We start from the raw sequence: 13,404 nt of genomic DNA on the forward strand, positions 1-13,404 counted from the left end.
TCACCGCTCCTGGCTCGCCCTGAACGAGAGGCAGGTGACTTCGGTTTTTGTTTTCGCCTTGTGTCACAGGTCCTAATACCGAGTCTAGACCCAGAAGGCTCGGAAGTCTTCGAATCAGCTTGGGGCCAAAGCCGAGCCGCAGAACCTGTCTGCTTTAACGGGGTGGTATTATCTGGCTTTGGCATCAGGGCAGAAGTCGCATGTAAAGGAGTGGAAATTGGAGGGCAGTCTCCGAAGTAATTGAGTTTTTCCAGCTAAGCTGAGATAGCTGAGATGTGAATTCGACAGAGCCCACTTTTGAGGTAGCCTGAAGATTGTTTAATTATACACAGTTTGAAGATCTACTTATCTCTTCCCAAATTTAGTTTGGGCACAGTTGAATGAAAGAGGCCTGAAATAGTTTGTTTTCAAAATGTTTGGGTCTTCTCTCTTTGTAAAACATTTTTTTTTCACAACAGTGTTGGTTACTGAGTTATTTGTCCTTTAGAAGTCTCTCTCCCTGTCCTCTTCACCTCTCTCCTCTCTCTCCCTCTCTCTCCCCTGTTGGTGCCGATTCCTTCAGGAATGCAGACTGCTTTTGGATTTTTGACATCAGCGAAGTTATTAATTTATCTTAAAAGTGAGAGTAACTCTGTCCTTAGGTCCTGTGATGTCTGAGGCCCCCAGAATGGAATAGCTCTTAAGGAAGGACTCTCTTTCCATACACAGGGGAACTTACCTTTTAAGAAACAGATTACAGAAACATGGCAGCCTCCATAGAGAATCTTGTAAAATACTGCATTTGAAACTTTGACTGACATAGCAAGTTTTTTTCCTTTTTTAAGAAAAAATTAGGGTTTGCTTCTTTCTGCTCTGTGTTGTTTCAGAAAATAAACTATTGCATATTAAATGCAGTATTTGAACGAGAAATATTCACTTGTGTAAACGATGGAAATCTTGCCGCCTCTTAAATAGACTGTATTTGAAATAACAAATTAGTATTTCCTATACATGCTTTGCTGTAAGCTGCTTCAAAGCTGAGATTTTCTGGTAAACTGAGCAGATAGCATTCCGGATGACTCTGGAGCATGCTGTTGATATGCTCTTAAAAATGGGTTGTGGAGATAAATTTGGAAACCTCCCCATGCCTGGGATTTGGCAAGAGGTTTCTCTTATAAACATACTTGCTGCCTCAAAGAAAAGAAGCCTAATTATTGGCAACAGTCGGGCAAAATTTACGATGAAAACTGTGACCAACCATTGCTGTTTTCTAAATCCAATTAATATGTCAAGTTGTGCAAGTTTCAGGGATTGTCGTGGGCAATAAATCCTGCAGATAACTGGGTTCTTGAAACAGATTTATAAAGTATGGCTTATAAATACTAGAGAGAATGGGAGTCTAGCTTTTACTGCTTATTCCTGTCGAGGTCAGTAGAATTCTAATTTTTGGTTGTTTTCTCGTGCCAGATTATCACCATGAGATATATAAGATCTCAGAATTCAGCAACAGTGTTAATGGGGAGGCCAAAGAAACACAATCCATTTTTTTTAGGTAGGTTCCTATGTCAATTAATTTCTCAGCAAAACAGTGTGGCCATTTGCAGTTGGGGGGATTGTGCGAGAACGGGAAATGTCTGCCACTGCTTAATGTGTGACACTCTTTTCAAGACCTTTTATTTTACAGATTGCCAATATATTCCTTATTAACATTGCTAAAAGTTGTAATTTCAGACATAAATGTTTATTAGTGTCTGCACACAGTGCTAATTATCACTCGCTCTCGGAGCCAGATGCTGACCGCGCAGTTTTGTGGCTCTGCTCACCCCATTTACATTGCATATTTGCTGGCATGCTTCACTGCCAATAGTTTGTGTAATTGGGGTATTACATCTTTGACATCTGGATAACAGAAATTCAATTTCCAGGAAGCTGCTATTTGTTTGGTTTTGCTTCTGCCTTGGGTGGGATAGAGGATTAATGTGCTGTCTTATTATAACGTCCCTTCACCTCTGTGGCCTGGTTGCTAATCCTGCCATGACAAAATTAAATTAAATCTACAGTCAAAAAGCGTAAGGAAAATAAAAGTGTGGTTGTCTGCCCAGCTACCTCTTGATAGTGCTATTTACCATTCTGTGGTGCCTTGGCTCCTGCTTCTCTGCCTTTGTATTCCTTTCCCACCAACATTTCTGACCATGGAGAAGAGCCCTGCCTTTCTGCTGGCCTCCCTCCGTCCTTCCTGGCTCAACTCAGGGGCAAGTGGAGCAAAGGCAACATCTCCCAGACCTGCCAACAGTGTGGTCACACTCGGGGTCAGGTAACCAGGTGTAGCTGCTGTGTGCTGTGTCGTTTTGTACTTGAAGGACTGGATGTGTGAGTTGTCATCTGCAGACCAGGAACCGAAAGTCAGACTTTAGGATGTTGCCTGTAAGAGTGGAGTGCCCACAGTGTCACAGCGGAGAGTACTGGGTGGCTTCACCTTGCCCCAGGTGTCAGGGATGTGGACTAAGAGGAGGCAGGGTGGGGCAAATGGGAACAAGGGCCGGCGTGCCCCGTGCCCGGCTTCCAGGCCACCGGTTACTGCTACTCAGACCAGTTTGACCATCCTTCAGGTGACAAAGCTGGGGAATAGTGTGCTGCACACGGATCTCTGTTTTGCTTTGAAGGAAAGAAACGGTGGATTGCAAAGGACTGAAAGACGTTGAGCACATGCAGTGCTTACAGACGTGAAATAGTAGGGAAACACCAACGTTTCTTACAGGAACATCATCTCGGGCCCCAGGGGTCTTTCCGCTGAGGGAGAGACTATGGCTGAGGCCGTGCTGCTCTCACCACCTGTTGACTGTTCAGAGAGCTGAAACAGCCCAAAGGTTGATACTGACGTGAATTGCTATGGCCAGGAAAGAGGTCTGCAATTTTATGCTTCTCAGTTCCCTAGCCTGGTGAGTTCTCTATTTAAGGACCACTGGATTGAGCCATTTGAAATAAAGAATTTGCCTTCTAATAGAAAATTTACGTTGATTATACAGATGAAACACCATGTCCTTGATTTAGTTTTCCAGGGAAGACCTGTCCCCAGCCTCCTTTCTTCTGTGTGTAGAAAAGTAGTAAAGACACAAGAGGAAGTGAATTTTGAAGATGATAAAGGAGAGGCTGAGGAACAGGAGGTTCTGGGGTTCAGGGTTCAGTAAACTACAAACTCAAAGGTGGCCGCTGCTATCCTGTTTCCTCCTGTGAGTGGAGGAAGATATGAACACCCAGATAAGACAAGGCTGGGGTCCACTTTCAAAGTAGTTGTCAGAAAGACTGAGCAGCCAGGAGTGTGCTGTGTAGGGTAAATGGCTTTGGGAACCAGTCACACATTTTAATTTGATAGTTGAAAAGGGAACTTTACCCCATGGACGCTGACTTTCTCAAGCTGGCTTGATGGACTACAGTAAAGATTTGGAAGAAAACAATTCATTTGATCAATTCAGCAAGTATTTTTGTGAGAAAATGAACTCAGCTCTTTTGTGGTTTGGGAGTGGGATCTGAGATGGATTGGACAGGGACCCTGCTCTCAGCGAATGAAATCCTGGGGGAGAGTGGGACATATGCAGAAATCACACAGCTGCAGTTTGAGCTCTGTGTGCAAGGCCTGAGCTGGGTCCTTTATGTGAATGGTCTCATTTACTCCTGCAGCACACCCGCCACAGGGTCGCTCGGAGGGTGAGGATGGCCATAGGCAGGGTCCCAGTCAGGCTGTCTGAGCTTTGCCTCCCCACCCTATGCCTCTCTGTGTGAACAGTGACTAAATGGCATTCACAGATGAGCAGGTCAGAAACAGAAGTAGAGTTGCAGGCCCACAGCCTTTCCTCTACTGGCGGAGAGCTTTGCAAAGACCAGACCTCGAGCAGGTGGAAGATTCCTGGTGGGCAGCATGATGTGGGCCACGGCAGAGTAAGAAGCATGGTTACAGCTGGACTTTGAGTGCTACATTGTACAGCTACAACTCACTTCCACCTCTGTTATCTTGGGGTTTTCACAGCACCCCTACAGGGTACCCAGGATGGCTACTCTTCTTCCCGTAATAATGGGGACTGAAGCTCAGAGTGAAGGGACTTGCGTGTGACTGGTGGAACGTGGAGTGAACCTAGGTCTCATGTCCAAACTTCCCCTCTCCTGTCTCGAGGCAGGCGAACTCAATGAGGACACCTTATGCTCGTAGGAGGGTACTTTATTAAAAAGTATTTTATGAAACAGTTAATTTGTTACTCATCGTAATAATACAAGCATTAAAGTCTTTTATACTTTGAGTTTTGGTTTAGATTTACTATTATAGCAAATGCATTTGAAACATTTATTTTTCAGTTATTCAGGTCTCATTTATTTATTCATTTAGTGAATGTTTTTGGAGCTCTAGCCTGTCCTGGTTATTCTTTCCAATGTTCTGCTTGGTTATACAGCTTTTTGTAGATGAAGCCCATGGCGTGCTGGCCATGCCAGGGAAGCATGGTCAAGATCTCCTTGATCTTGAGCCTCTTTTCAGTGGCTTTTTTGATGACAGCTGTTCCCTGCAGGCCCCTAGAATCTGTCTAAAGAGAACTCACACCCAACATTTATGGACGACGCCCCTCACCACTGCGATGCTGCTCCCGGAGCAGCTGGGTGTGCCGCATGGGGTACAGCGTGCTCTTCACCCGGAGCTTGTGGCTTGGGTGCCAGCTCCTCCCAAGAGGAAGGAGACACTGGTGTTTCTCCACGCTGGTGGCTGGATTCGATGAGAGGATACAGCCCTGGAAGAGAGGAAGGGCCGAGGAGGCCCAGACAGGGCAGAAGGAAAAACTCAGAATTCCATCATTTGGAAATAGGAGCCTTTCACTCCGTTCCCCTTCCCAGAGGCTCCATCCTCAACCCCGAGTCCCACTGTGTCCTTATGTTCCTCACCTTTTTCATATCAGGTCTCCCCCTTTTTTTGGGGACAGAAAACTAGGAGTGTCTCTTGGGGTCAGGAACGTGGCCAGTGTAGGTGCCATTTGTTGAGCGCTCACTGGTAAGAACTTGTGAGTTTATCCCTCTAGTTGTCCCAAGAAGGGAGTTGTCCTTCCCACTCTGTGTGCCTTACAGATGAAGTTTGTGAGTTTACACAGCCACTCAGCCCTGCCTCCCAGCGTCGGCTTCTCACCCTGCTGCTCTCCCATGTGGAGCGTCCAGTGTGTATAGCAGGTGAAGGGCCAGAGGAGCTGCTGTGAGAATGCGCCTTATACATCCCACCGTCCTCTGTGGGCCTCTGCAGCCTGTTGAGGGGCCTCACTCATGACTTAAAAGCCCCAGATCTCCATGATTTTTACAGTTGCATGCCGCATCACAAATACATCTGACTATAATATATGTCCAAAAATGGCTTCAAAAACCCTTGTGAGCACAGGGTTTAGAGAGCCTCTTGAGGAAACAAAAGCTCCAGTGGCTCCTTTAGGTCTCTGTGTGTGTGCGCAGATGTGTTTCAGTTGTATGGCTGCAGACGTGGTCATCTCAGATGGCACCGACTGCCCTGGGCTTGGGAGGCACTGGCAGTAAGGCCTTTCTGAGATACTCGTTTGTCCCGTGGTGACTACTGCAGACAGCAGGAGGTGGGTGCTGTATCTAGCTCAGAGCCGAAAATGACTGGCTGCAGGCCATGTAGTACTTAGTAGTTGACCACACTTTAAGAACAGGGCTCTTGACATCCGGTTCTGGAATCTCTTCCGTCTGCCAGAGCTGCCTCCAGCCCTGGGCTCTTCTCTCCTGTTCTGCCCACATGGGCTGATCTTATTCTGTAGCTCCTCTTCCCCTCCCTGGACTGCTCTTCCTCTGCCTGAACTCAGACTAATTTGGCATCCCTTCGCTGGTCATTCAGGACCCCGTGTCTCTCTTCCTCTGACTTTTGTGCAGCACCCTGCCCTATCCAGCCTGCTCTCAGGAAGCAGAACTTACCCTGGTAACAGGGACACTTTAGGCAGAGCAGGAGGAAGGCGGTGGGCAGAAGCTTCTTGCTGAGAAACCCCAGGACCACCGGGGAAAGAAAGGGAGTGAGGTTTGTTTCCCATCTCTCGTGCACTGGGCACTTCCCACACTTTATCCCATTTAACCCTGCACCCCTTCCAAGAAAATAATTAGTCCCATTTTTCGATGAAAAAAATGTGCTTTTAGGAAAGTTAATTTGCCTGGGGTCGTCCAGAGAAGGAGTGGACAAGAGCCTGGGTTTGGGCAGTCTGGCCACATTCTTTCCACTTGGCCGTGCTGCCCGGGAGGAAGTTGTCCTCTTCTTTCTGTTTGCTGTTCTTAGCTTTCCTTTCCGTTCCTAAGTCCCTTTCCCCCTCAACAGAAAAATGTGCTTGTGTCAAACTGGTCCCTGGTCGTTCCCTTACAGTGCTTTCCGTTCTCATCTCTCGGCTCACCAAGCTGCTTTGCTACATGTTCTCCACGCTCCAGCCCTGTCCTGCCCCATTCCAGACTCCATCTGGTAAAAAAGCCTTTCTCCAGACCATGTTGAAAGTTCATTTCCAAGATTACCTAGGTTTGTGAGCCTTTTCAGTTTATAGCAAAGAAAGTTACATTCAGAGGCAGAAAACCTTGATTTGGCCTCAGGTAACAATTTGAAACACCTTGGACAAAACAAAGCTCTTCAGGATTTTTAAAAAAATCTTTTATTATAAAATAGCAATGTTAGCCAGCCCTGCCTTACCCAGTTCGTCTATAGCATGTAGGAAATCTTACACAGTAACACGCTTTTTCAAAATGGAAAATCCTTCTACCTTCCCCTTCCAAATTAGAAGTTATCTTTTCTTCTGAATACTTCAGTGTTGAAGGGTAACATCACTTTTCTGTGTTTACTGTGTACTACCTGATATTTACTTATTTTTGTGCCTGGCTTTACTGCGTTCCCAGTCTCCCTGAAACACTCGCGTCCCTTCTTTACAATTGCAACATTAAATCGAGCTTGTTTACTTGCACCGGCTCTCCTGCTGCCTCCTAATGTAGACTGTCAGATCCTAGAGGGCAAGTGAGGCCTGGATTCTGATTGGATCTTCAGGAGCACTTAGCACGGGGTTTTGTTTATAATTACACTGAACAGAGAGATTCACAAACATGGGTTATTTAAGTATGTGAAACTGTTGTGGAAACTGTTGTATTGGAATCTGAAGATTGGTCTTAAAATGTAGTATATTGAGACTTTAGAGACATGCTGTGATCCAAGCTGAAACTCAAAAGCTTTTGTAATACACTAGAATAGAATTTATTTCTGATGCTGAACTACAACTGGAAATCTTTTCTTTTTCAAGTCTATAATGGGTCAAAAAGGAGAGAAACCGACATGTGAAAGCCCACAACATATTGAAAACCAAATCAAACGATCATGTGTGCCAGTCTGTGTATGCTCCCACACCCTGGTGTGGCTTTGCAGGGTGCCTGAGATGGCACAGAAAGTGCAGGCTGACACTGTCTAGTTTTCAGCCTCAGGGGAAGCAAGTTTTTCAGCCTTAGGAAAATAAAGCTGTGTATGAATCCCTCCCGACAATAAAACCTTAGCAGTTGCTGTAGGTCTGAGGGAGGAGGATCCTGCATATGCTGCCCCAGTGGTTCCTGCCCAAGTCCCTGGCGAGGGGCGGGTGGGCTGGCATCCAGTACGACGTGCTCCCCAAGGTCCGTGCAGAGGAGCATGTGTCTTGAGGAAAAATTGCCTTTTTTGTCTTTCAGAAAGGCTCGGTGTGGTTCAGTAACTGTTTCTAAGTGAGGAATATCAAAATGCATTGCGATATTTTACTTTTCCTGTAGTGATTATGACCAAGTCATTTGCAAAGATGTCCAAGGGAGCATCGTCTAAGGAGACATATTGACAGTTTAGGCTTGCTGGTTCCCAGGGGAATACAGTTTTACTTTGGAAGAAAATAATATGGCCATCTATAGGAGAAAAGTAAAGATTTTGGAACAGTGTGTTTTGTATCTCAGTTAAAAATAGACCCAGCACACTGAGACAGGAAGTCTGTTGTTCGGGAAAACAACCTGGGGAGGAATGCATCAGCAGTAGCAGGGGGAGCTGGCCTGGGGACCGCAGAGGCCCAAGTGTATAGCTGTGGCGAGGGGATGCCCTTGGTTCCTCCCTGCCTCGCACACGGCTCGCGTGGCTCCTCTGCCTGGAATTCTGCGTCATCTCTTGCTTTCAGGTTCGGTCCCTTGCTCCTGAGCATGACAGTCGAGGCCCTGTGTGAATGGCCCTGTCTCCTCCTCCCACTTTATTCCTGACGCTTCCCTTCTCACACACCTGATCGCTTTTCACTGAGTGGCCCTGCTTTCTCACACTGTGGGGATGCACTTTCTCACCTCACCCACGGCATGTTCCACTCTGCTGTCTGCCTGGCTCTCTCGTCCTGGTCCTCCCTTGCCTGGTGAGACTCACCCCTGCAGACCCCCGTTTGATGAGCCTCCTCCAGAAAGTCGAAGCAAAACTTCTCAGCTTTGTACCATCTCCACAGGAGTGTGAGTTCTGTAAGGATGTCTCTGCCTCCCTGCTGCCCAGCAGTGTGCTAGTTACAGATGAATGCATGAAAGAAGATTCTGATTTTAATTTCAATATAAAGTGAAACCAGCCAATTTATAACTTTATTATTTAGCTCTCTTACCTCTCTGCTCCCATCCTGGCTCAGCTGGTAGAAATTTATACTTCTTTCTTAGTAGTTAACTGGACCTCACCAGCATAACAGGAGTAAAATTTCTCAACACTAGGAACAATGTTTCTTTTTCACTGTGTATGTTTTCTCTTTCACTAGGTTAATAGTCCTCCTTCCCTTTTAATCTCCAGCTGTGAGTTCAGATGTACTGCATGTAAACCAGCCTGCGCCGTGTGAAGGCGCCTGTAAGTGCTGTGGTCTTGGCATGTGTGGTGCTGATCCCTTAGCCTGGAGCAACTCTACTACCCTGTCTTCATGTTTCTCCTTCATTTATTCTTCCAGGCTCAACCTGAGTGCCTTCAGGGGAAGACTTCTGAGTTTAAATGCTCACTGTATTCCTGGGGTGCTGTACTTGGCACAGAGTAGGCTCTTAATAACTGCTTTTGAGTAAAAGAGTGAATACCACGTTAAATTATAGTTTACCACTAGTTACCACTAGTTATCAGCTGATCTGAGTGGGACCATGTGTTGGGTTGAGACAGTTTTCTCGCGCAAGACTGCCCCATAATGGCAGTGCACGAGGTCCTCATCTGACCCTTGAAACGTCAGTGGCAGCATAAATGTCAGTAGTACCTCATTTGAATATGATGACCACAGAAATGCCCCTAGTATGAGAGCTCTAGCACAGCCCTTTACATGGCAGTCAGCTGGTGGGCAGTTTAACCTTGACTGTGTGTTCTGAGAGATGTGTCATTAGGCAAGTTTGTCATTGTGTGAACCTCAAAGTGTGTATACAAAAAAATCAAGGCTGGTATGATGTTCTGTTCTATATCATCGATGGGATGATATTGCATATAATACCATGTGGCACTTGACTGTGTTCCATTGCCATTGACTGAACTCCTTTCCCCTCTTTTTTGTCTCCCCTTCCTGTGTCTGTCTCACAAATCAAAGGCTGTGATGAACCAATTCAGCCGCAAGGCTGGGACTAGAAGGGAGAGATCAAGGGATCATTCCATGGATGACCAGGTTACTGTGCCTCCTGTCTATACAAAGCACAGCTTATTGCATGCATACTTGACAATATGTTTGAGAATAATTACAAAGCTTAGACAGATTTTCTTTCAGTATTCCAGACAATCAGTATCCTTGTAAATAAGAATTCATAAAATTGTTCTCTTAGCTTTACCTTTTTTTCAAATATGTACAAAAATACTGTGTTATTTGAGTTCCAAGGGTTTTACAATGTTTTTTACTTGGAAATCAGATTTTGTATCTGAAAGGTTAATGGGGAAAACTAATTATGCTATCTGGTAACCAAATGTGTGATGAGACGTTTGTCTCTGTAATTAACAGCAAGGAACTTTTATAGTTTCATAAAACCGAATGCAACATAGTGTATTCCGTGAGCATTTGTTTGCATGAGGTGTCCAAAGCGGAAATGTTTATGGATGATATAAACTTGAACCGAAATGTAATGCAGGTGTCTGCGCATCTTACAGCATTTCTCATTGTTGAAATGGAAGCCAGAAGATTAATAACTTTACTTTGTCATGATAAAATAAGTAATGTGTTCTTGGAACAGGGTACAGTATATAAGTTACTCAGTAATTCCAAGAATTTATTCTGTTCCAGGAATAATATCCTTAACAATTTATTTTCACAGAAAAAGTTGATGCAACATAATAGGCTATGAAGTTGCATGTGTGGTTAATGGAATTATATCTCAAATGTGACTTCACTCCTACATGTAAAATGTAAAAAACCCCACAGAAATATCAGGTTGCAGTACAGCTTTAAAGCAGAAAGTCAGAAGATGCAGAAGTTAAGGTCTTGCAGTTAACATTAACTCATTCTCTTTGCACATATATAATTTTTCGATTACTAGCAAGACTTTAATGGTTACCTTAATAGGCAGTGCATGAGCTGTGGCTGAGGATTTGCTGCAGCAGGACTGTGGGCTTCAGCATTTCTCCACAAGTTCAGCGTTACTCCTTCGAGTTCTCCGAGAGCGACCTGGTGCTGCAGCAGGGAGGAGATGCGTGGCCCCCGTCTGGCTTGGCTTCTCTGGGTTTACTCTGGTCATGCTGGGCAAACAACTCAGTCTTTTCCTTTGTCACGTAGGAGAAGCCATTCCCTGTCTGTCACCTTTGATGGAACTAGTGAGAAGATAAAAAGAGATAAGTTCCATGGGAAAAGCTTATCACCGAGAGGCATCCAATGGCGTCTGCTTCCCATCCCCTACACACTGCATGAAAAGAATTTTTCTCAAAGATGCTACAGATTGGGGTTTACTTCTAGTACATCAGTATTTTTTTCAGCTTCCTGCAACTGTATTTTTAAAAGCTTTGCCCCAGTGATTCTAATGTGTAGTCAAACCTGAAAGCCACTAAGATAGGATAAGGGGAAACATGGAAGGACCAAGCCTGGACAAGTGGGCCAAGGGCTCAAATGTGGAGGCCTGGAAGCCGTGATGAGGAGCTGGGGTTCACACCTAAGATGACTGGCATTCTGAGGTACGTGATGTTAGGTTTGCAGTCAGGATGGGGTGGGTTGGAGGGGTGAAACTAAAGGCCTTTGGAAGTGGCTCTATCAAGTAGTCATGGGAAAGGCGGTGGTAGAGAGATGTGGAAGGGTTCAGAAGTAATTCAGAAGTTACAGGAGAGGGCTTGGTGGTTAGTTTGCTGTTGGAAGGAGAACAGAGCTAACTCCCAGGTTTCTGGACAGAGCTGAAACCATTTACTAAAACTTGGGGATGAGGACAGTTGGAATAAATACTTTTTAGATATGATTTTCAGATGTCCAGTAAGCAATTGGTTGTATGGGTCTGGGCCACAGTCCGGGCCTGTAGACGGTCACATGAGCAGGTGAGAGATCAGCAGATCCAGAAGGGCGTGGAAGGTGTGAAGATGCCTAGGCAGCGAGTGTCTTACACACGTGGTTGTGACACATAGATGGTCACGAAGTCCATTTAGTGGATTGGCACCAACATTACTACAATAACAAAAAAATACAATAGAAAATGTCAGAGGGTAAATTCATGAGCTCTCAGTCATATGCAGGGCACCTATGTGTGTGTGTGTTCTAGATATGAAAAATGTATTTCTTGCTGTGAACCATGGTTAGAAAAGTTTAGAAGCTACTGATTTAAGCTACCATTGCCTCTGCCAAGGCATTAGCCCATTAGGACACGCCACTATCTTCCAGATATCTTGAGACACAAAATTATCAGAGTTCCCCAAGATTCTTGGAAGAAAGAAGTGTTGCAAAGTAACCCATATTTCATCATTGTTAGTATTATTTACAGTGAAATTGAAAGTGTCCAGTAGCATATGTTTCTTTAACTTGCAATATTTAAAGAATTTAAATGACCAAAAAATGTAATACTCATAACATGTCCGTCCTTCACTAATCCATGATGTAGATAGGTATGTAAACTAGCACCTCAGGAAGGAGGAGGGATTTGCACTTGTGTCTTAGAGCTCCTGTAAAAGTTTTCTGTACAGCAGATCAGAGGATCAGCGTTTCAAATTATATTGAGAAAGTATCGCTTTCCAAACTAAATTATGAATATTTTATCTCTTATTGAATGAAGGCAAGATTTTGGTTACATTACTATGGGCACTCAGAAACAGTCCTTAATCTGAAATCTTGTTATATTTTTCCTATGTGTTTTGCCAGCCTTTGAAGATGTTTGCTATATGTTTCATAGAATCACAAACACAAATTCATAGTCTGCTTTTCCCATTTTAATCTTTTGCTTTTGTAGCACTAACAAGATTTACATGAACCAAATTTCCAATTTAAAAAGGATTTCTGAGCCTTACTCTTTTCATTGTGGAGCGGTGTGACAGAATCTCTTAAGGTGAATCATAGAAGCGGTGCATGAGGCTCTGGGTTCCATCCCTAGCTGCACAGAAGAACAGAAAAAGGAACTCGGGGTGGGTTGGCCCTGCTGCTGTGTGTGCTTACACCTACGTGCTTCAGCTGCTGAGTGGTTCGGAAAGCGCCTGTTTCGTGGCCAGCTGCTGCCTGGACACCACATGGTTTGATTGTCTCGTGAGTGGAGTCGCTCCTGCCTTTCAGCCGCTTAATAGACCAGTGGTGCATAGTGCCGTGTGTGGGTCCTGGAACATGTGTGCCGGTTCTCTACCCCGCAGCCTCTGTTTTCCCCTGGGTAAAATGTGTACACCAACAATGGGACTGCTTGGCTGTTCTCGGGAGCACACGAGTCGGTAAGGTGCTGGCCAGGTTGGATCGCAGGGAGTCTTTAGCCATGGTGGCTTTACCACTCTATCCCCTGAAATACATCCCAATTCTTTTTTAAAGCACACAGCTTATAATGACTTTTGGAGAAAATGATCTTAGGTGTGTGTCTGAAGGGCTATGAGATTCGCCACTTCCCAGTACCCTGCTTGCTTGGCTTTCATTGCTGCTTTTTCCAGCCAGCTCTTAGTCATTCCCACCCAGCTCCATCAAGACATTTTTACATCCCAGACTGTCATTGCTATTGGCTTTACACCTGGCTTTAGCACCATGAAAAAGTTAACGTTTTTTCTGGATTTTTTTTCTTTAAAAAAGTAAGGCAGGTATGGTGGTGCACACCCGTAATCCCAGCGCTCTGGGAAGCTGAGACAGGAATGGCAAATTCAAGGCCAGTCTGGGAAACTTAGTGACTTAGTAAGACCCTGTCTCAAAATGAAAAACAAAGGGCTGCAGATGGCTGATGTAGCTTAGTGCAAAGGCCTTAGGTTTAATTCCCAGTACGAGAGAGAGAGAGAGAGAGAGAGAGAGAGAGAGA

At 45.0% G+C, this 13,404-nt stretch overlaps 1 protein-coding gene across 16 annotated transcripts in view; it reads left to right on the plus strand.

Moving 5' to 3' along the window:
* The first annotated feature begins 46 nt into the window (after positions 1-46).
* Bend7 (BEN domain containing 7) overlaps positions 47-13,404 on the plus strand; it is a 79,552-nt gene continuing 66,194 nt past the window's right edge. For 3 of the 16 annotated variants that reach the window (XM_033765618.1, XM_033765619.1, XM_010642001.3), the window contains exons 1-2: positions 51-302; positions 1,447-1,531. In XM_033765618.1, coding sequence (XP_033621509.1) covers positions 1,456-1,531 — 76 coding nt within the window. In that variant the 5' untranslated portion in view covers positions 51-302; positions 1,447-1,455. Of the gene's footprint in view, positions 303-1,446; positions 1,532-12,525; positions 12,545-12,817; positions 12,839-13,404 lie in introns of those variants that run through there. The other 13 variants (XM_010642003.3, XM_010642005.3, XM_010642006.3 and 10 more) reach the window with 8 other exon arrangements.

This window comes from Fukomys damarensis, unplaced genomic scaffold, assembly GCF_012274545.1.
Source record: "Fukomys damarensis isolate Sample0158 unplaced genomic scaffold, DMR_v1.0_HiC HiC_scaffold_19, whole genome shotgun sequence".
NCBI classification, from domain to species: domain Eukaryota; kingdom Metazoa; phylum Chordata; class Mammalia; order Rodentia; family Bathyergidae; genus Fukomys; species Fukomys damarensis.